At 39.9% G+C, this 22,009-nt stretch overlaps 3 protein-coding genes across 3 annotated transcripts; all 3 read left to right on the top strand.

The window, feature by feature from the left end:
• The first annotated feature begins 3,505 nt into the window (after positions 1 to 3,505).
• On the top strand, positions 3,506 to 4,552 carry Taar9 (trace amine-associated receptor 9). The gene has a single exon (NM_001010831.1). It carries the CDS (start codon positions 3,506 to 3,508, stop codon positions 4,550 to 4,552), a length of 1,047 nt encoding a protein of 348 aa, NP_001010831.1.
• A 6,536-nt stretch (positions 4,553 to 11,088) lies between these two features.
• Taar8c (trace amine-associated receptor 8C) lies at positions 11,089 to 12,197 on the top strand. Its single transcript, NM_001010840.2, has one exon. The coding sequence runs from the start codon at positions 11,128 to 11,130 to the stop codon at positions 12,160 to 12,162; it is 1,035 nt and encodes a 344-aa protein (NP_001010840.1). The 5' UTR covers positions 11,089 to 11,127; the 3' UTR covers positions 12,163 to 12,197.
• An 8,548-nt stretch (positions 12,198 to 20,745) lies between these two features.
• Positions 20,746 to 21,780, top strand: Taar8b (trace amine-associated receptor 8B). The gene has a single exon (NM_001010837.1). The coding sequence runs from the start codon at positions 20,746 to 20,748 to the stop codon at positions 21,778 to 21,780; it is 1,035 nt and encodes a 344-aa protein (NP_001010837.1).
• Positions 21,781 to 22,009: the final 229 nt, after the last annotated feature.

Genomic DNA, 22,009 nt, shown 5'->3' with positions numbered 1-22,009 from the left:
TGGCCATACCTCCAAACAGTTTCCATTACGTAGAATAGACATGGCCCTTTCCCCCCAAACAGACAAACACGCTTATATGAACATGACCTTCAGTTAAGAACAGTAATATAGCAATAGTGTAAGGAACCTTGGAGTTCACTCAGAACACCACAAGATGTTTTTAAAAATCAAACACCTCATTCTAACACAGAGTTTCCACTTTTACCTTTCTAAGCCTCCATTTATGTAGCAGAGGATGGCCTTATCTGGCATCAATGGACAGGGAGGCCCTTGGTCCTGTGGAGGCTTGATGCCCCAGCATAGGGAAATGCTAAGGTGGTGAGACAGGAGGGGCTGGCTGGGTTGGGCAATGAGATAGGGGGTTTGTGGAGGAGACACTGGGAAGGGGGAATAACATTTGAAATGTAACTAAATAAGATAACCAATAAAAGAAAAAAGAAAAAAATAAGCATTGGAAAAATTAAAGTTACACATATTATTAACTCCTTTACAAAGCATGGAAAATGTTCAGTCTCTGCAAGCAAGAAGGGGTGTTTTCTGAAACTATGTCACCACACTGTCACACAGTTCATACTCATTGCTGTGTTCTATGGCAGAAAAAAGTTGGCTGTGTGTGGGTACAATGTGCCGTTGTGTGCACTGTGCATGGAAAATATTCTCCATCATTCTTGACAGCTAAAAATGTACTTTCTAGGTGGCTCAATTTTAAAATTAAAATTTTAGATTAGCATTTAGAGCACTTCAGCCATGACTATACACCGAGAACTACAAAAAGAAATAAGGCCATTTTTTTAATTAGATATTGTCACAGGGATATTGTATGACTATTCTGTTCTCTTCCTGCAAATCACTTCTATTTAGAGAAAATATTTCTGTTGTATTGACTAAACTATTTCAAAAATTTGTTTTTAGAGACAGATGTCATATCTATTACCAAGCCCCCCCCCAGCTTTATTTTGCTAGACTAGCTGTCAATCATCTCCTGCTCCTCTCTCTCCCTCCTCTTCTTCCTCTTTCTCCTCCTCCATCACTTATTTTATATACAGATCTACCCTTAATTACTATGGCCTCATTTAGTCCTCTTTCTGACTATTTGTAATTATTTATTCTCCATTATTATTTTGGCATTTGAGATTTGTAGACTGGGTGCCTATTCACACTGTCAGCAGCGACCTTATAAAATGCTTTGACATTGTCTCCTCTGCACAAACGTGGCTTCAGTTGTTCCTTTCCCTGCTCCTTATCCCATTGCTGGGACCAACATTTCTTTACAAAATTCTAATCTCTCCTATGAATAAAGAGCACCATTAAAGAACAATATGGATCTTGGAGGTGTTACTGGAGCCCTTGCTTCTATGGTAAGGGCAAGGATTAAGAGATTGTCGAGACTGAAAGCTGTCATCCTTGAGCTCAAGGGTAGAGGGATAGGAAAGGCAAGCATGCTCTCTTGCACAAGAGCATCATTATTTGGACATAGGGAAGTGGGGGACGGTTATTCAAAGACTGAGGACTCAGAATTCATTACACAGACATTTAAAATTTGGGGCAGGATACCACCTAGACTGAAATGCTTTAGCTCCCCTGAGAGCAAACCAAGACACGTGTGGACTTTATTCGCAGAATGAGACTAGAAGAAGAAAGTATGTCATTAGTACAACTTTATTGGTCACTTTGGTCATGCTGATCTACAAACATGTAGAATTACCACCAGGGGGAGCCCAAGTGTGACAGGGACACTGTCTGAAATGGGAAAGTTCATTCCTGGACAACAAACCAAGCTGAGCTCCAATAAAAATCAAAGTCATCAAAGTCTGTGACGCTTGTAATAGAACAAGTGTCATTTAAACACGTGCAGACAGAGAAACCCATTGCTGAGATGTGGTAAAAACAAAAGATGCACACCATCTGTATATAGTCCTGCATTTCTAACACATGCATGCCATGGGATAAATGGCAGTAAGTGCAGGCTACTCTCTAGGATGGAGATGAGTGATATTCAAATACAAGGTGTCTCTTAGTCCCAAAGTAGAAGCTAATCACTTGCTTGTCAGGTACACTTTAGAAAGCCTCTTTACACTATATGGTCTTCTAAAAACAAAATCAAACACCCACAGAAATAACATGCGCCTTGGATGGCATTGTTCACACGTGTTTACAGGGCACAGCAGGGGTACAGGCAACTGCTCACACCCACCCCAGCTGCTCACACTCCTCTTGGCCTGTTTAAAACTAAGCATCCTAGAAGTGCAAGGAGACCTATGGCTTGTTTTTCTTTTCTTTTTTTTCTTTTCTTTTCTTTTTTTTTTTTCTTACTGATTTTAGACAGCTCACACAGGCTCTCTTCCTAAGAAACACTTTCATGATGGTTATTCTAGTAACAATTCGGTAAGAGTTTTCCAGGATACTTCCAGCTGCTCAAATCATCAACACAAAAAGACAAAATAGAAATATAAGTCACAGTTAAAGTACATTCCTCATGTGTGTGTTTAAGGCAACTAAGAGTAAGCTGGTCCCAGCGTTCACACTCTATACTATGGGGATTTTGAGCTTACAATTTGAAGGACATGTAATTTATTTTTTTCCAGTTTAAAAAAAAAAAAAAAGCAAAACTAAGTTGTTGATTGCAGCCGATGGCCGCTCTGGGGAGACAAAAAAGAAGTAAATAAAATTCAGCCATTGGTGGCAAAACCAGTTCAATCCAGTTTGCTATTTTCAAAAGGTAAGATGACATCCACAGAAAAAAACTTTTCTAACAATTAATAAAGTAAATTCTATGATGATAGTAATTATAATATAGTAATAATAGGGCAAAGATATAATATAAAATAAACATTAGACAATGTACATTTACTTAGTAAGACTTTTGACTTTTAAATGGCTTTTTGCAACAGGTTTTTGTTTCTTAACATCCTTAGAGCACTTTTGGGAAAGAGTAAAATGGGTATACAAAAAACACGTAGTAAAAGGTTACCTTTACTTTAAATAGAGTTCTTGTTTTTTTTTGTTTTTCTTTATGTTTCCCCAGGAGATTTTTAAGTTGTTGTACTGGCTAGTTTTGTGTCAACTTGACACAGCTGGAGTTATCACAGAGCTTCAGTCGAGGAAATGCCTCCATGAGATCCAACTGTAAGGCATTTTCTCAATTAAAGATCAAGGGGGAAAGGCTCCTTGAGGGTGGGACCATGTCTGGGCTGGTAGTCTTGGGTTCTATAAGAGAGCAGGCTGAGCAAGCCAGGGGAAGCAAGCCAGTAAAGAGCATCTCTCCATGGCCTCTGCATCAGCTCCTGCTTCCTGACCTGCTTGAGCTCCAGTCCTGACGTCCTTGGTGATGAACAGCAGTATGGAAGTGTAAGCCGAATAAACCCTTTCCTCCCCAACTTGCTTCTTGGTCATGATGTTTGTGCAGGAATAGACACCCTGACTAAGACAGTTGTTAACCCCGTTTTTTGCTTTAGATTGCTAGAATGGAAACCTGGGAAGTTTACAATTACCAAGACTGGAGGCAATGACAAGCGACTTCTCCCCAGAACCGCCCATGGAGCTCTGCTATGAGAATGTGAACGGATCCTGCATTAAAAGCTCTTACGCACCCTGGCCTCGAGCCATCCTCTATGGGGTCCTCGGTTTGGGAGCCCTGCTGGCAGTGTTTGGGAACTTACTGGTCATCATTGCCATCCTCCACTTTAAACAGCTGCACACGCCTACGAACTTCCTGGTGGCCTCCCTGGCCTGTGCTGACTTCTTGGTGGGGGTGACAGTGATGCCCTTCAGCACGGTGCGTTCTGTGGAGAGCTGCTGGTACTTTGGGGAGAGTTACTGTAAGTTCCACACGTGTTTCGACACCTCCTTCTGTTTTGCGTCTCTGTTTCATTTATGCTGCATCTCCATTGACCGGTACATTGCAGTTACAGATCCACTGACCTATCCGACCAAGTTCACTGTATCGGTTTCTGGACTGTGCATTGCTCTCTCTTGGTTCTTTTCTGTCACATACAGCTTTTCCATCTTTTACACGGGAGCCAATGAGGAAGGGATTGAGGAATTAGTGGTTGCTCTGACCTGTGTGGGAGGCTGCCAGGCTCCACTGAATCAAAATTGGGTTTTACTTTGTTTCCTTTTGTTCTTTCTGCCCACTGTGGTCATGGTGTTTCTATATGGTCGGATATTTTTGGTGGCAAAGTATCAGGCTAGGAAGATAGAGGGTACAGCCAACCAAGCTCAGGCCTCCTCTGAGAGCTATAAGGAAAGAGTAGCCAAAAGAGAGAGGAAGGCTGCCAAGACCTTGGGGATCGCCATGGCTGCATTTCTCGTGTCCTGGCTGCCATACATTATTGATGCGGTTATTGACGCTTACATGAACTTCATAACTCCTGCGTACGTCTATGAGATATTAGTGTGGTGTGTTTACTACAATTCAGCTATGAACCCCTTGATATACGCCTTTTTTTATCCTTGGTTTCGTAAGGCAATAAAACTTATTGTGAGTGGCAAAGTCTTCAGGGCTGATTCATCAACAACTAATCTATTCTCTGAAGAGGCAGGTGCAGGTTAAAACAGTCACAGCAGAGATTTGAAATCTGACTAGGGTTTAAGGTCAGAGGTAAAACTAATCCCTCTAATCTAGCGAGGTCCCATAATCATTCACCCAGCAGGAGATCTTAGGTTCAAAGGCTACTCTGAAGTATTTTCTTCTTAGAGTGCCTGTACATTTTAGGGCTGAGTCACAGGGGACCCATCTGTTAATTTCTTCCAAAGTGGTGTGCTCCTTAATGTCTTTGCTTTGCTCTGAAATTTCTATTAGTTTCTTTGAGTCATTTGAAGGATTCTAATTCCCCCCTCGCCCCTCCCTGTGGTCGGTTTTCCCTCATAATGAGTGTTCGGATATTGACAATAACAAAGACAATGAAGCGCTCACAAACATGGAATTAGCATGCAGGAGACAAAGCCTCCTTTAAGGCATATGTTGCATGAGAAGTAAATATAATTTCAAATTATTTAAACATTCATTTTTAATGTTAAGGGACATTACAGTGCATTAGCACTGAGAACACCTAAGTGACTGAAAAGCATCTAAACGCATGCAAAGGCTCACGTTTCAGGAACCTGGGGGTTGCTCCTTCCTCTTTTCACAGATATAAGTTCACAAGAAACACGTGTGCTTATACTGCATTTTAAAGTGTTAATTCAAATGTGTGTTTTTTTTTTTTTTTAACATTTGTGGTCTTTCTTTGAATCGAAGGGAGTCAAACAGGAAAACCAAAGGTTGTTTTAACACAACAGGAACTCAAACAGATATTTCCTGCAGGAATGTGTCCCACTTTCTAGTCCAGTATATAATCCTCAATCAATGTGAGTTTTAGTTCATTTTGATTAAAATGTGTGTTATGTGTTTCAAGATACAGTGCTGATACATTTTAAGTAGAGCTGAGAGTGTTTAGCAGGAAGAGGAGAAGGGGGACACGAAGCTTCCCAGCTGAGCACTGGGTGTGGTTCAGAAAACAAGAGATCCAAGAGATTGCCTTAAACTGCTGTGCCTTGGTCTCACTCCTAAAGAAGCAACTGAAAGCCGTGTCTGCTAGCCTGTGCGTCAGACACGTCTTTATCCCAACATGGTCTTTCCTTCAGCTGCAAATGGGAACTTCGTACCAACACTTGGAGTAGTAGAGAAAAGAGCCTAGAGACACTGAAAAGCACATAACTAGCCTTTTCATTTTAGGTTTGTGGAGTCCTGAGATCTGCAGGAGTACAATCGGTCCCCACCTGCCACGGAGCCTTCCTGTCCCACATAGCCCCGCATCCCCATCTTTGGGCACCCCCACCCCGGCCCAGGAGGTCACTTAGCCCAGTAGCCCGGTTAAACTTCCTTTTTCTCTTTTAAGTCCAGCAGCACTGGGAACTCCTCCTTAAGCACGTGAGGCATCCCCAGCACCCTGGCCCCGGCCAATGTTGTGCCTTCATCCCAATAGCCCCTATTAGCTTAAATAGCCTCCCTCCCCGCCATTGAACAAGCTGTCTCTCTGATGCTACCTCCGAAGAATGGTGCTCACCATCACTGGAGGTCTCTTTCATCCCCTACTGTCCTGACCTGCTTCCTGCCTCAGCATCCGTCAGCATGATCACTAAGGGTGTGAAGGCAGAGTCTGAACAGCAGACTACTAACCAGATTCTAAATCCTAACCAGATTCAAGTTCTTCCCAGCATCACTAAGTGGGCTTGTTTCTCTACTCTTTATATGCTTCCAAAGGATGTTTTGTTGTTTAAAAAACAAACAAACAAACAAACAAACTTCTGCGTCTGTTTCCCTATGATAAAACACAACCAACCATAAACCTCTGCCAGCCCCACATCAAAATCCTGCAGAGCCATGGATGTGTTCAGACCCAGATCAATGGACGAGGGACGTGAACTTTGCTCTCTGATGGTCCCTATGATCTCAGACATGGAGTTGAACTCAGTCCTTCAGCCTAGTGATCTGTAGCTCTTGGTTTATTTGCTTTGTCCAATAAAATATTCCATACTATTACAGAGAAAACCTAATCCACTTACACCCTGACATAGCTATGGAAATACTAGGCCTCTCATATACAGCAATTATCTAAATACAAGTTTAATTTTATTGGCCAAGTATAAATCTGTTTTAAAGTGTTTCTTAATTCACAATAGCTTTTGTTCATATGTGTTTTCTCTGGTTGCTACTTAAATGGAAACTAAATTATATAGAGCTATGTATATTTTTTTACATGATATTTAAAAGATGTTCAAAGACATATATAAAATATTAGCAATCAGGCAATTCCCATCAGTACCCTTCAATACGGCAACTTTTCCAATAATTTAAGGTTATCAATAGCTTATCAGTAACAAGATATAGTCACAGTAATAGTGGATTGGGGTAGAGAACAGTGATAGAGTTTGCCTAGTAAGTGTGAAGGCACAGTTCTCATGCCTAGCATGGCTAAGGATGGATGAATGAATGAATGAATGAATGAATGAATGATAAGAGTCATCATTCACACCTAGACCTCTAAGAACTACCCATGAGACCAAGCATTGCTGCAGTAGACGTTTCCATTTGTAAGAGAAGCCACACTAAATGCTTCCCTAGCTGGGTGTCATGGCCTCTTTACTTTCCCCATTGAGATGCCATGTTTGTTTTTCTTTCTCTCTTCTGCCTTTGACTCAGTCGTACTTTCACACATTGGAAGGTCAGCCCTAAGCAATCACATTTCTCATACATTTGTATAAAAACAGGGGCAGAACAATACTAGGCATACTAATTTCAACATTAATATATTTTAAAATAGTCATTAAAGGCAACATACACTGCCTCCAGTTATCCTGAAAATTTCCATTAATAACATTTTCATGTGTTGTTATAATTGATTCAGGTTGAAAATAAATGTTATTTTGACATTTATGTACCATGATGCTAACATGTTATCAATGTATATCTCATGTCATATTTTTGTTTAAAAATGGGTAATATCTACTTGTTTAGTAAAAATCTTCAATAAAGATAAGAGACCTTTGGGCTGTGCTTATTCTTGGGTGCTGTGCTTTTCCTAACTCCTCCATTTCTTGTTTATTCTCCCTTCTTATTTGTTTGTGTGTCTCTCTTCCTTTATTTCTTTCTGTCTGTCTGCCTGCCTGCCTGCCTGTCTGTCTATCTGTGTGGATACATGCTATATGTGTCGGTTCCTGTGGTGGCCAAAAGGTCACTAGATCTCCTGGAGCAAGGGTTGCAGGAGATTGTGAACTGCCTCATGCATGCATTAGAAACTGAGCTGGTGTCCTCCGGAAGAGCAGCAAGCAAGCTTATTGCTGAGGAACCTCTCTCGCTGTCATTTGCTGTACTGTTAAAAATATTAACAGTATACTGGTGGAAAACTTAAGCCATAGAGCAAAGTCGTTTTCACTTTTAGGTAGAAACATTTCTGACCTCTATAAATCACTGTACTGAAGGTTTACAGAATATAGTAAATTGCTACAAGTTTTGTTTTAGTTAGTTTTGTTTTTTTTTTCAGGTAAAATCTTGTCTATGCTATTGAATATTTTGAATATTGCCTTTTTATTTTTAAACTTCTAAAGATAGTTTTAAAACAAACAAATTGCCAAGTTTTAAATGTTTACCCACCTAATGATGGTCCATGTTCTTTCACTCTTAAATCTTATGTCACACTTCATCTTCATTTGGTTTTACAAAATGTCTAATGATTAATACCTGAAGAGAACCTAACATTAGTTTGTCTCTCCTAAGATTAGCTGAGAATATAAAGGCCTATATCTTTGAGACTGACTATAAGTACTGCATATGGCAGGTTTCATTGGATGACAGTTTGTTTTGGTTTTTGTTTTGTATTTGGTCTGAAGAAGCTGTGCACAAAGCAAGGATTCAGAGGGAGCTCCCAAGGCCAGAGGCCTGTGTGTGAAATGCCCAAAAGCCTCTACATCATGCACAGGCTTCACTTGGGTTAAGTCACTTGCTATTTGCAAGGGTGAGCTCTCCTCTGGAAAATGGAGTTAAAATGGAGTGTTGTCCATGAAGAACTGTCAGCAAAGCAAAATGGATCTAAGAACTCTGAGGGTAAAGAACTGATGAACCACTGTACTTGATGTGTGCAAGAGAAAACCACTAAGATGTTACAGTCAAGAGATTTTAATACATGTCCAATAATGGAGTCCACAAACAAGTCCTGAACACGCTGTCAACTCCAGATCTTTACAGGAAGATCAGGAATCCATATGTAAGGAATGAAGACAATACAATTACAAAATAAAATGATGCTTGTATGAACAGCCTGCAGCACACTACTGTTATGCGGGTCTTCAGAATTAGTATTTTGTTTTTCTTATTGTTAATGATACTTTAAAATACCTGACGCCCTCCTCCAGTCTTGTCGTCTCTCTTGGAGGCCCTGTACTCCAGGCAACTATGGACAGGTTTGTGCTGTGTCCTTTCCCCTCAGGGATATCAGCTTCTAAACAATAACTAACTGCTAAATTAACTAAACTCACTCGTATGAAATAGTTCTTTCATATAAAATAATTTTAAATACCCCACTATTTCCAGAGGACTTCCCTTCTGAGAGCACAGTGCCTGAAAGAGAAAATGTGAAAGCATTCAGAGAGTTACTTCATACAGCAAGTAAAATACTGAGTGAAGTTCCAGGAAGGGGAGATTCAACCAGGTGGGGGAAATCCTGTTGTTGACATGAATGGAGCAAAATCAACACTCCAGCTATTGGGATGGTCGCCCTCTCTGTGATCATCTGAGACCACACTGAGCAAGTTTAAATCATAACTATCACTTTGGTGCACACCGAACCAATGAAGCAGCTCATGACAAACCCACCTGCAGCTTTAAATCAAGTCATCTGAAGTATGAAATAGAGGTCACTGGGGCAGTAGAGGGGAGGGAGTAACATGAGCTCTGGGCTCCTGCTCTGGGCACAAGCAGCTTCCCTGTGCCTGCCCTCAGATGGCTCACTTCCCCTGAATGATCCAGGAGGAACTAGGTCACAATGGACAGTGTTAGACACCACGGGATCACTTGATGTCAAAGTTCAAAGATCCTATCACCACTTCAGTTCAGAAGTATACAAAGAGCTGTCTTTCAAAACAGTGTGTTGACCCTCCATGCCAATTCACATGGCTTTGCTTCAGAATCACCAAGGGCTCCCTGCTCACCCCAATGCAAATCCTCAGCACAGTGTCCCTCCAACTGTTACCTCCAGCACACAGGTCACCTAATGTTCTGACTTTTTATCAAAGTCCCACCTAAACACAGGGCATTCTCCTGCTCTTGCCTCTAGACAAAGCCAGCCAGAAGGTAATTCCAAGTGAGGAGTATGTCACCTTAAGGTCATATAGAGATGTACCAGCCTCTGTGCTTCTTTTTGATGTGTGCAGATACAAGATGAAGTCATTGGACCTTTCCTTTAAGTGGGACATCTTTGACTAATGAAGTGTAAAAGCCCTGAATCTTTGCATGAACTACTGAATTACAGGAAACCATCACCATACTAAAGCATTCAGTGTTCTAGGTAACACTTGCCCATCCCTCCCCGTGTATCCTCAATGTAATGGATCCATGTGATCTGAAAGTTGCCTGGATGATATTTCAGGTTTGTATCTTTATTTTGTTGCTTCGATTTGAGTTTTGCATCTTGCCATGTGCTTTGGAAATGCCATTGATCAGACAGTCAGAGAGTGTGCTTCTCAGTCGAGGAAAATGTGGTATAGAGAGTCTAAAAGAACGTGACCTATAAGACTTCCGTGACTGAGCAATGGAATTATGTATTGATTTCATCCCTCAAAATTAATGTGTTGCTACAAACTAATTACAGAACATCTTTAGTTTTTTTTCCCTAAACAGTTGATCACATTTTTCTTCAAAAGTTTTCAGTCTACTACTCTAGAAAGAAAATAGTTTCCCTAAAACATCTGAACTGATAATAATGAATTCATCTATCAAATAAGAACGATCTGTGTATGAGGCTAAGAATATTAAATAGTTAATATAATTGACGAATACTGAACTTTTCAGAGTAGTCAAAAAATTCTTGGTTCTGGCTATCAGCACTACTCGCACAAATTAGCAGTGTACAGAGAAACATAATTTATAGAACTTACTAATTATAATTAACAACAGTGATTGTGGTTTGAAGATTCACACCTTACACTGTAGGGATCCCTCATGTGAACTTTACAGTAGATGGAGTGGATTGGCTGTCTTCTGAAAACAACATAGAACTTGAAATACTATTAAAGGTGACCCTTTGAATGTACCATTATACTATGTCATCATCTTTTGCAAGAAAGGAATCTACTCTCAATTACTCAGGTAATTGGATAGTTGAAAGTCAGTATTAAATTTGCCTGGGATTAACAGTGATGTTTAACATAGTTATAGGAATAATTGTACGACTATAGATGAGAAAATTGTTTTTCTGTGCTTTAATATTTCTTCATTTCTTTAAAATTAAAATAGAAAAAAGAATTTATAATCTTGGGTAATATTTAAAATTAATTCTTCAGTATGGAGTTCATTTCTTTAATTTTTATATCTCAAAATTACTGTTGTCTTCTAGCAGGACAGAAATCCCCCAAGCATCAAAAAGCAGATTCATGACCAGCAACTTTTCCCAACCAGCCCTGCAGCTCTGCTATGAGAACACGAATGGATCCTGTATTAAAACTCCCTATTCTCCAGGGCCCCGGGTCATCCTGTACATGGTCTATGGCTTTGGGGCTGTGCTGGCAGTGTGTGGGAACCTCCTGGTGGTGATTTCAGTTCTCCATTTCAAGCAGCTGCACTCTCCAGCCAATTTTCTCATCGCCTCTCTGGCCAGTGCTGACTTCTTGGTGGGCATCTCTGTGATGCCCTTCAGCATGGTCAGGTCCATTGAGAGCTGCTGGTACTTTGGAGATGCATTTTGTAGCCTTCACAGTTGCTGTGATGTGGCTTTTTGTTACTCTTCTGCCCTCCACCTGTGCTTCATCTCAGTGGACAGGTACATAGCTGTCACGGACCCTCTGGTCTATCCCACCAAGTTCACAGTGTCTGTGTCTGGAATTTGCATCAGCATCTCCTGGATTCTGCCCCTGGTATACAGCAGTGCAGTGTTCTACACAGGCATCAGTGCTAAGGGGATTGAAAGCTTAGTAAGTGCTCTGAATTGTGTAGGGGGCTGCCAAGTTGTTGTCAATCAAGACTGGGTTTTGATAAGTTTTCTTTTATTCTTCATACCTACCGTTGTTATGATCATTCTTTACAGCAAAATATTTTTGGTAGCCAAACAGCAAGCTGTAAAAATTGAAACTTCTGTAAGTGGCAACAGAGGTGAATCATCCTCAGAGAGTCACAAAGCCAGAGTGGCCAAGAGAGAGAGGAAGGCTGCAAAAACCTTGGGGGTCACTGTGGTGGCTTTTATGGTCTCGTGGCTCCCATACACAATTGATGCATTGGTTGATGCTTTCATGGGCTTCATCACTCCTGCCTATGTCTATGAAATCTGTTGCTGGAGTGCCTATTATAACTCAGCCATGAACCCTTTGATTTATGCTTTCTTTTATCCTTGGTTTAGGAAAGCCATAAAGCTTATTTTAAGTGGGAAAATTCTAAAGGGACATTCATCAACTACAAATTTATTTTCAGAGTAAGCCTTAATACCAAATTCAGAAAATTCCTTAAGGCATAAAATTATGAAATGGTGTCAGAACTAAATCTAAGTAATGACTCTTTTGAAGCTAGGATAATACAGCTTAAAAATATTAGTCAGGAGGGATGTCGTGTCAAAGTCAAAACATTAAATTGTCATCGACATTATTTTACTACATGACAAACATGGCTTTTATGTCACCAGTGTCTTTGAGCATCCACTTGCATGGCTTCAGTGCATTGAGTTCTTTTCTTTTTTAAACCAGATCCATGGAAGAGACGTTACCTCTGCTCTCTGATGGTCCCTGTGATCTCAGATATGGAGTTGAACTCGGTCCTTCAGCCTAGTGATCTGTAGCTCTTGGTTTGACTAAGTATAAATCTGTTTTAAGATGTTTCTTAATTTCCAATAGCTTTTGTTCATAAGTGTTTTCTCAGGTTGATACCTATTAAAATTAAATTATATAGAGCTATATATATATAAAAATTACATAGTTTTAAAAGATGTGCTCAGACACATCAAATAAAATATCAGCAATCAGATAATTCCCATCAGACATATTCCCATCAGTATGGCAACTTTTCCAATAATTTAGTGGTAAGGCTATCAATAGCTTATCAGTAACAAGATATAGACACAGTAATAGTGGATTAGGGTAGAGAACAGTGATAGAGTTTGCCTAGTAAGTGTGAGGGCACAGTTCTCATGCCTAGCATGGCTAAAGATGAATGAATGAATGAATGAATGAATGAATGAATGATAACAGTCATCATTCACACCTAGACCTCTAAGAACTACCCATGAGACCAAGCATTACTGCAGTAGACGTTTCCATTTGTAACAGAAGCCACACTAAATGCTTCCCTAGCTGGGTGTCATGGCCTCTTTACTTTCCCCATCGAGATGTCATGTTTGTTTTTCTTTCTCTCTTCTGACTTTGACTCAATCTTACTTTCACACATTGGAAGGTCAGCCCTAAGCAATCACATTTCTCATACATTTGTATAAAAACAGGGACAGAACAATACTAGATATACTAATGTCAACATTGATTTATTTCAAAATAGTCATTAAAGGCAACATTCACTGCCTCCAGTTATCCTGAAAATTTATTTCCATTAATAATATTTTCATTTATTGTTATAATTGATTCAGGTTGAAAATAAATGCTATTTTGACATTTATGTACCATGATGCTAACATGTTATCAATGTATATCTCATGTCATATTTTTGTTTAAAATGGGTAATATCTACTTGTTTAATAAAAATCTTTAATAAAGCATAAGAGAATTTGACAATGCTTGTTTCAGACATTAGCCTTTGGGCTGTGCCTATTCTAGGGTTCTTTGCTTTTCCTAACTCCTCAATTTCTTGTTTCCTCTCCCTTCTTATTTATTTACCTCTTTCTTTCTTTCTTTCTTTCTTTCTTTCTTTCTTTCTTTCTTTCTTTCTTTCTTTCTTTCTTTCTTTCCGTCTGTCTGTCTGTCTGTCTGTTTGCCTGCCTATTTGTCTGTCTGTGTGAATGCATGCCATATATGTCGGTTCCTGTGGTGGCCAAAAGGTCACTAAATCTCCTGGAGCAAGGGTTGCAGGAGATTGTGAACTGCCTCATGTATGCATTAGAAACTGAGCTAGTGTCCTCTGGAAGAGCAGAAAGCAAGCTTATTGCTGAGACACCTCTCTCGCTGTCATTTGCTGTACTGTTAAAAATATTAACAGTAAACTGTTAGGAGACTTAATCCATAAAGCAAAGTCATTTTCACTTTTAGGAAGAAACATTTCTGTCCTCTATAAATCACTGTACTGAAGGTTTACAGAATACAGTAAATTGCTACCAGTTTTTTATTTTTTTTCAGGAAAAATCTTATTTATGCTATTTGAAGATTTTGAACATTGCCTTGTCATTTTTAAACTTCTAAAGATAGTTTTGAAACAAACAAGTTGCCAAATTTTAAATTTTTACCCATCTAATGATGGTCCATATTCTTTCACTCTTAAATCTTATGTCACACTTCATCTTCATTTGGTTTTGCAAAATGTCTAATGATTAATACTTGAAGAGAACCTAACATTAGTTTGTCTCTCCTAAGATTACCTGAGAACATAAGGGCCTATATATTTGAGACTGACTATAAGTACTGCATATGGCAGGTTTCATTGGATGACAGTTTGTTTTTGGTCTGAAGAAGCTGTGCACAAAGCAAGGGTTCAGAGGGAGCTCCCAAGGCCAGAGGCCTGTGTGTAAAATGCCCAAAATCCTCTACATCATGCACAGGCTTCACTTGGGTTAAGTCACTTGCTATTTGCAAGGGTGAGCTCTCCTCTGGAAAATGGAGTTAAAATGGAGTGTTGTCCATGAAGAACTGTCTGCAAAAGAAAATGGATCTAAGAACTCTGAGGGTAAAGAACTGATGAACCACTGTACTTGATGTGTGCAAGAAAAAAACACTAAGATGTTACAGTCAAGAGATTTTAATACATGTCCAATAAAGGAGTCCACAAACAAGTCCTGAACACGCTGTCAACTCCAGATCTTTACAGAAAGATCAGGAATCCATATGTAAAGAATGAAGACAATGCAATTACAAAATAAAATGATGCTTGTATGAACAGCCTGCAGCACACTACTGTTATGTGAGTCTTCAGAATTAGTATTTTGTTTTTCTTATTATTAATGATACCTTAAAAGACATTAAGAAACACATTTTAGAGAGATTTTATATACTAAATTCTGAAGCTAAGGTAACTATAGCCATATATGTTTTCAAGTCAACACTTTACACTCATTGTGAAAAGTTTAGAACAGGAAAATAAATCCTAATCCAATATTTCCAGAAATACAAGGAAGAGACTTTCGACTCAAGAATTGCATAGGATATTATTTAGATGTTTTACTTTGCCGAAACATACACATATATGCGCATGGTACTAATGCCAGAGGGTAACAGTGCACCATTTCATGAGACATTCCAAAGCTTAGCATTGTACACCCTGTTAAGAAAAAAGCCTTTATGTCTAGAGTCCCTGAAGACTCTTGGTGGAGTAAGTTTGCAAAGACAGCAAAACCCACTTGAGAGCCCTGACCTGATGCCCTCCTCCAACCTTGTCCTCTCTCTTGGAGGCCCTGCACTCCAGGCAACTATGGACAGGTTTGTGCTGTGTCCTTTCCCCTCAGGGATATCAGCTTCTAAACAGTAACTAACTGCGAAATGAACTAAACTCACTTGTATAAAATTTCCAGAGGGCTTCCCTTCTGAGAGCACCGTGCCTGAAAGAGAAAATGTGGAAGCATTCAGAGAGTTACTTCATACAGCAAGTAAAATACTGAGTGAAGTTCCAGGAAGGGAAGATTCAACCAGGTGGGGGAAATCCTGTTGTTGACATGAATGGAGCAAAATCAACACTCCAGCTATTGGGAAGGGTCGCCCTCTCTGTGATCATCTAAGACCACACTGAGCAAGTTTAAATCATAACTATCACTTTGGTGCACACCGACACAATGAAGTAGCTCATGACAAACCCACCTGCAGCTTTTAATCAAGGCATCTGAAGTATGAAATAGAGGTCACTGGGGCAGTAGAGGGGAGGGAGTAACATGAGCTCTGGGCTCCTGCTCTGGGCACAAGCAGCTTCCCTGTGCCTGCCCTCAGATGGCTCACTTCCACTGAATGATCCAGGAGGAACTAGGTCACAATGGACAGTGTTAGACTCCACGGGATCACTTGATGTCAAAGTTCAAAGATCCTATCACCACTTCAGTTCAGAAGTATACAAAGAGCTGTCTTTCAAAGCAGTGTGTTGACCCTCCATGGCTTTGCTTCAGAACCACCAAGGGCTCCCTGCTCACCCCAGTGCAAATCCTCAGCACAGTGTCCCTCCAACTGTTACCTCCAGCACCACAGGTCACCTAATGTTCTGACTTTTTAATCAAAGTCCCACCTAACCACTGTGCACTCTCCTGCTCTTGCCTCTAGACAAAGCCAGCCAGAAGGATAATTCCAAGTGAGGAGTATGTCACCTTGAGGTCATGAAGAGGTGTATCAACCTCTGTGCTTCTTTTTGATGTGTGCAGATACAAGATGAAGTCATTGGACCTTTCCTTTAAGTAGGGCATCTTTGACTAATGAAGTGTAAAAGCCCTGAATCTTTGTATGAACTACTGACTTACAGGAAACCATACTAAAGCATTCAGAGTTCTAGGTAACACTTGTTAATCCCTCCCCATGTATCCTCAATGTAATGGATCCATGTGATCTGAAAGTTGCCTGGATGATGTTTCAGGTTTGTGTCTTTATTTTGTTGCTTCTATTTGAGTTTTACATCTTGCCATATGCTTTGGAAATGCCATTGATCAGACAGTCAGAGTGTGCTTCTCAGTCGAGGAAAATGTGGTATAGAGGATTTGAGACAGCATGACCTATAAGACTTCCGTGACTGAGCAATGGAATTATGTATTGATTTTATCCCTCACAATTAATGTGTTGCTGTAAACTAATTACAGAACTCTTTAGTATCTTTGCCCTAAATAGTAGATTGAATTTCTCTTTAAAATATTTCAGTCTACTCCTCTAGAAAAAAAAAGAAGTTATTTCTTCAGTACTTTTTGTTGCTGTTGTTGTTGTTTATAATTATTTATTTACATTCCAACAGTTGTGCTTTTTCCCAGTCTCCCCTCCCTGCGTTCTTTAGCCCATTCCCCCTGCCTCTCATAGGGTTCTTCTCCTCCAAGCCTCCCATTCCCCCCAGCTCCCTTCATCAGCATCCCACTTGCCTGAAGCATTGCGTTTCCACAGGATTAACCACATCCTCCCCCACTGATGCAGTATAAGGCCATCCTCATCTATTCATGTGTTCAGGCCCATGGACCAGCCCATGCATGCTCCTTGGTTTTTCATTTAGTCTCTGGAATGTCTTGCAGGGGGGAAAGGGGTCCAATTTAGTTGACACTGCTGTTCTATGAGGTTGCAATCCCTGACCTCAATGCAAAGGCTGGCTGTAAGTATCTGCTTTGTCTCAGTCAGTTGCTGGTAGAGCCTCTCTGAGGACAGCCATGCCAGGCTCTTGTCTGCACCCACAATATGGCCTCAGTAATAGTGTCAGGATTTAGTGTGTGCCCATGGGATGGATCCCATGTTGGGTAGGTCACTGGGTGGCCTTTCTTTCAGTCTCTGTTCCATTTTTGTTCCTGTCCCTTTAGACAGTAATAATTCTTGGTTAAAACTTTTGAAGATGGGTGGGTGGCCACTGATTCAACTAGGTGCCATGTCTATCTATTGGAGATGGTCTTTTCTGGCCCCAGCTCCCCATTGTTAGTCATTTCAGTTAATGTCATTCCCATTGAGTCCTGGTAGCCTCTCACATCTCAGGTCTCTTGAACTGTCTAGAGTTCCCCACATCTGCCCTCTAACTCCCACTGCTGCATATTTCGATTCATTCTCCTGGCCCTCTGGGCATCCCTCCTCTCTCTCCCCATACTAGATCCTGCCCCCTTCTTTCCCCCTTTTTTTCACCTCTCCCATCCAGTTTCCTACCTCCCATGATTATCTTGTTCCCCTTCTAAGTGGGTTTCAGATATCCATACATGGGTCTTCCTTCTTGTTAAGCTTCCTATGATCTGTGAGTTGTATCATTGGTATTCTGAACTTTTTGACTAGTATCCACTCATCAGTGAGTACATGCCATGCATGTCCTTTTGGAACTGTGTTACCTCACTCAGGATGATATTTTCTAGTTCCATCCATTTGCCAGCAAAACTCATGATATCCTCATTCTTAATAGCTGAGTAGTATTCCGTTGTGCAAATGAACCACAATTTCTGTATCCATTCTTCTGTTGTGGGACATCTGGGTTTTTTTTCAGCTTCTGGCTATTACAAAGAAGGCTGCCATGAACTCAGTGGATCATGTGTCTTTGTGGTATGGTAGGGGGCATCTCTTGGGTATATGCCCAGGAGCGGTATAGCTGGGTCTTTAGGCAGAGCTATTTCCAGTTTTCTGAGGAACCACCAGTGATTTCCAGAATGATTGTCCCAGTTTGCAATCCCACCAGCAATGGAGGAGTGTTTCTCTTTTCCATAATCCCTGCCAGCATGTCTGTCGTTTCCATTTTTGACCTTAGCCATTCTGAGTGATGTGAGGTGGATTCTCAGGGTCATTTTGGTTTGGGTTTTTATTTCCCTGATGATTAAAGATGTTGAACATTTATTTCGTTAAGTGCTACTCAGCCATTAGAGATTCCTCTGTTGAGACTTCCCTGTTTAGCTCTGTACCCCATTTTTAATTTGATCATTTGGTTTTTTAGAGTCTAACTTCTTGAGTTCTTTGTATATTTTGTATATTAGACCTTTATATGATGTAGGGTTAATGAAGATCTTTTCCCAATCTGTAGGTTGCCATTTTATCCTATTGACAGTGTCCTTTTCCTTACAGAAGCTTTTCAGTTTCATGACATTCCATTTGTTAGTTATTGATCTTAGGGCCTGAAACATCGGTTTTCTCTACAGGAAATATTCCCCTGTGCCAATGTGTTTGAGGCTATTTCTCACTTTCTCTTCTATTGGATTCAGTCTATCTGGTTTTACATGGAGTTCCTTGATACACTTGGTCTTGAACTTTGTTACAGAGATAAATACGGGTCAATTCACATTCTTATTCTTCTACATGCAGATCACCAGTTAGACTAGCACCATTTGTTGAAGATGTTTTCTTTTTATCCACTGTATGGTTTTGGCTTATTTGTCAAGGATTATGTGTCCATAGGTGTGTGGGTTTATTTCTGGGTATTCCATTGATTGACCTGTCTGTCTCTGTACCAATACTGTGCAGTTTATTATCACTATTGCTCTGTAGTATAGCTTGAGGTCAGGGATGGTAATTTCCCCAATTCTCTTATTGTTGAGAATTGTTTTTGCTACCCTGGGGTGTTTGTTTGTTTGTTTGTTTTGTTTTTCCATATGAAGTTTAGAGTTGCTCTTTCTGTGTCTGTAAAGAACTGTGTTGGACATTTGATAGGGGATTGCATTGAATCCATAGATTGTTTTTTGTAGGATGGCAATATTGTTGCAAAAATGCTCAATAAAGTCCTCACAAATGAAATCCAAGAACACATCAAAACTATCATTCACCATGATCAAGTAGGGTTCATACCAGGGATGCAGGGATAGTTCAATATACAAAAACTCATCAATGTAATCCACTATATAAACAAAGGCAAAGGAAAAAAATCAACATGGCCATCTCAGTAGATGCTGAAAAAGCCTTTGACAAAATCCAACATCACTTCATTAAAAATTCTTGGAGCGATTAGGAATTCAAGGCCTATACCTAAACATAATAAACCCATTATACAGAAAACCAACAGCCAATATCAAATTAAATAGAAAGAAATTTGAAGCAATCTCACTAAAATCAGGGTTAAAACAAGGCTGCCCACTCTTTCCCTGTCTACTCAATATAGTACTTGAAGATCCAGCTAGGGCAATAAGACAGCAAAGGAGATCAAGGGGATACAAATTGGAAAGGAAGAAGTCAAGGTATCACTATTTGCTGATGCTGTGATAGAAAACATAAGCAACCTCCAAGGTTAAACCAGAAAACTTTTACAGCTGATAAACAGCTTCAGCAAAGTGGCTGGATATAAAATTAACTAAACAAATGATAAATTGGATGAGAAAGAAAATAGGGAAATGACACACTTCACGATAGTCACAAACAATTTAAAATATCTTAGTGTAACTCTAACCAAACAAATGAAAGACCTATGACAAGAAGTTCAAGTCTCTGAAGAAAGAAATCAAAGGAGACCTTAGAAGATGGAAAGATCTCCCATGCTCATGGATTGGTAGGATTAACAGAAAAGAGTTTTTGTTTTGTTTTGTTTTGTTTTTGTTTCTTTTTAAACATATAAACTGATAATTGCTTCCTCCATCAGGTAAGAAACATCTTTGTATCAGCCTAAGAATAGTAAGTGGTTAATATAATTGCCAAATACTGAACTTTTCAGAGCAGTCAAAGAAATTCTTGGTTGTGATTATCAGCACCAATTGAACAAATTAGCAATGTACAGAGAAACATAAATTGTAGAACTTACTAATTATAATTCACAACAGTGGGTGTGTTTTGAAGATTCACACCTCAGACTGTAGGGATTCATCATGAGAAGTTTACAGTGATTGGAGTGGATTGGGTGGCTCCCCAAACATCAGAGGCCTTGAAACACTATTAAAGGTGACTGTTTAAATGTGCCATTTTATTACAAGCCATTATCTTTTGCAAGAAAGGAATCTACTGTCAGTTATTCAGGTAATATGTTTTCTGGACAGTTGAAATCAGTATTAAATTTGCCTGGGATTAACAGTGAAGTTTAACATAGTTATAGAGATAAATATGTGACTATAGATGCAGAAATTGATTTTCCAAGTTTTTTAATTTCTTTATAATTAAAATAGAAAAAGGATTTATAATCTTAGGCAGCATCTAAAAGTAACTATTCAGAAAAGAAGTTCAATTTCTTTAATTTTTATATTTCAATTTTTGTTGTCTTCTAGCAGGACAGAAATCCCTCAAGCATCAAAAAGCAGATTCATGACCAGCAACTTTTCCCAACCAGCCCTGCAGCTCTGCTATGAGAACACGAATGGATCCTGTATTAAAACTCCCTATTCTCCAGGGCCCCGGGTCATCCTGTACATGGTCTTTGGCTTTGGGGCTGTGCTGGCAGTGTGTGGGAACCTCCTGGTGGTGATTTCAGTTCTCCATTTCAAGCAGCTGCACTCTCCAGCCAATTTTCTCATCGCCTCTCTGGCCAGCGCTGACTTCTTGGTGGGCATCTCTGTGATGCCCTTCAGCATGGTCAGGTCCATTGAGAGCTGCTGGTACTTTGGAGATGCATTTTGTAGCCTTCACAGTTGCTGTGATGTGGCTTTTTGTTACTCTTCTGCCCTCCACCTGTGCTTCATCTCAGTGGACAGGTACATTGCTGTCACAGACCCTCTGGTCTATCCCACCAAGTTCACAGTGTCTGTGTCTGGAATTTGCATCAGCATCTCCTGGATTCTGCCCCTGGTATACAGCAGTGCAGTGTTCTACACAGGCATCAGTGCTAAGGGGATTGAAAGCTTAGTAAGTGCTCTGAATTGTGTAGGGGGCTGCCAAATCGTTGTCAATCAAGACTGGGTTTTGATAGATTTTCTTCTATTTTTCATACCTACCCTTGTTATGATCATTCTTTACAGCAAAATATTTTTGGTAGCCAAACAGCAAGCTGTAAAAATTGAAACTTCTGTAAGTGACAACAGAGGTGAATCATCCTCAGAGAGTCACAAAGCCAGAGTGGCCAAGAGAGAGAGGAAGGCTGCAAAAACCTTGGGGGTCACTGTGGTGGCTTTTATGGTCTCGTGGCTCCCATACACAATTGACTCATTGGTTGATGCTTTCGTGGGCTTCATTACTCCTGCCTATGTCTATGAAATCTGTTGCTGGAGTGCCTATTATAACTCAGCCATGAACCCTTTGATTTATGCTTTCTTTTATCCTTGGTTTAGGAAAGCCATAAAGCTTATTTTAAGTGGGGAGATTCTAAAGAGTCATTCATCTACCATGAGTTTGTTTTCAGAGTAAGTATTAACACTAGGTTGATGATATTAAGAATATTTCCACATGTAGTAAGTGAGGATGAACTTTGATATAAGAAGTAAATAAATCTTGTTCTAAGTTAGAGAAACAATATTTTTTCAATTAAGTGGGAAAGGAGTTGTGGGCAGATTAAACTATTGTAAATATGTTTATTGCATTAAATAATGAATAGTGAATGCTTGGTAGGTGTCTTATTTACCTATGCCTTGTATAC

Source organism: Mus musculus, chromosome 10 (assembly GCF_000001635.26).
Source record: "Mus musculus strain C57BL/6J chromosome 10, GRCm38.p6 C57BL/6J".
Taxonomy (NCBI): domain Eukaryota; kingdom Metazoa; phylum Chordata; class Mammalia; order Rodentia; family Muridae; genus Mus; species Mus musculus.
This window is presented reverse-complemented; position numbering and strand designations above follow the sequence as displayed.

Excerpts from the sequence above, each read along its gene's own strand:
- Taar9 (NM_001010831.1), top strand. The coding sequence starts at position 3,506 with ATGACAAGCGACTTCTCCCCAGAACCGCCCATGGAGCTCTGCTATGAG.
- Taar8c (NM_001010840.2), top strand. The coding sequence starts at position 11,128 with ATGACCAGCAACTTTTCCCAACCAGCCCTGCAGCTCTGCTATGAGAAC.
- Taar8b (NM_001010837.1), top strand. The coding sequence starts at position 20,746 with ATGACCAGCAACTTTTCCCAACCAGCCCTGCAGCTCTGCTATGAGAAC.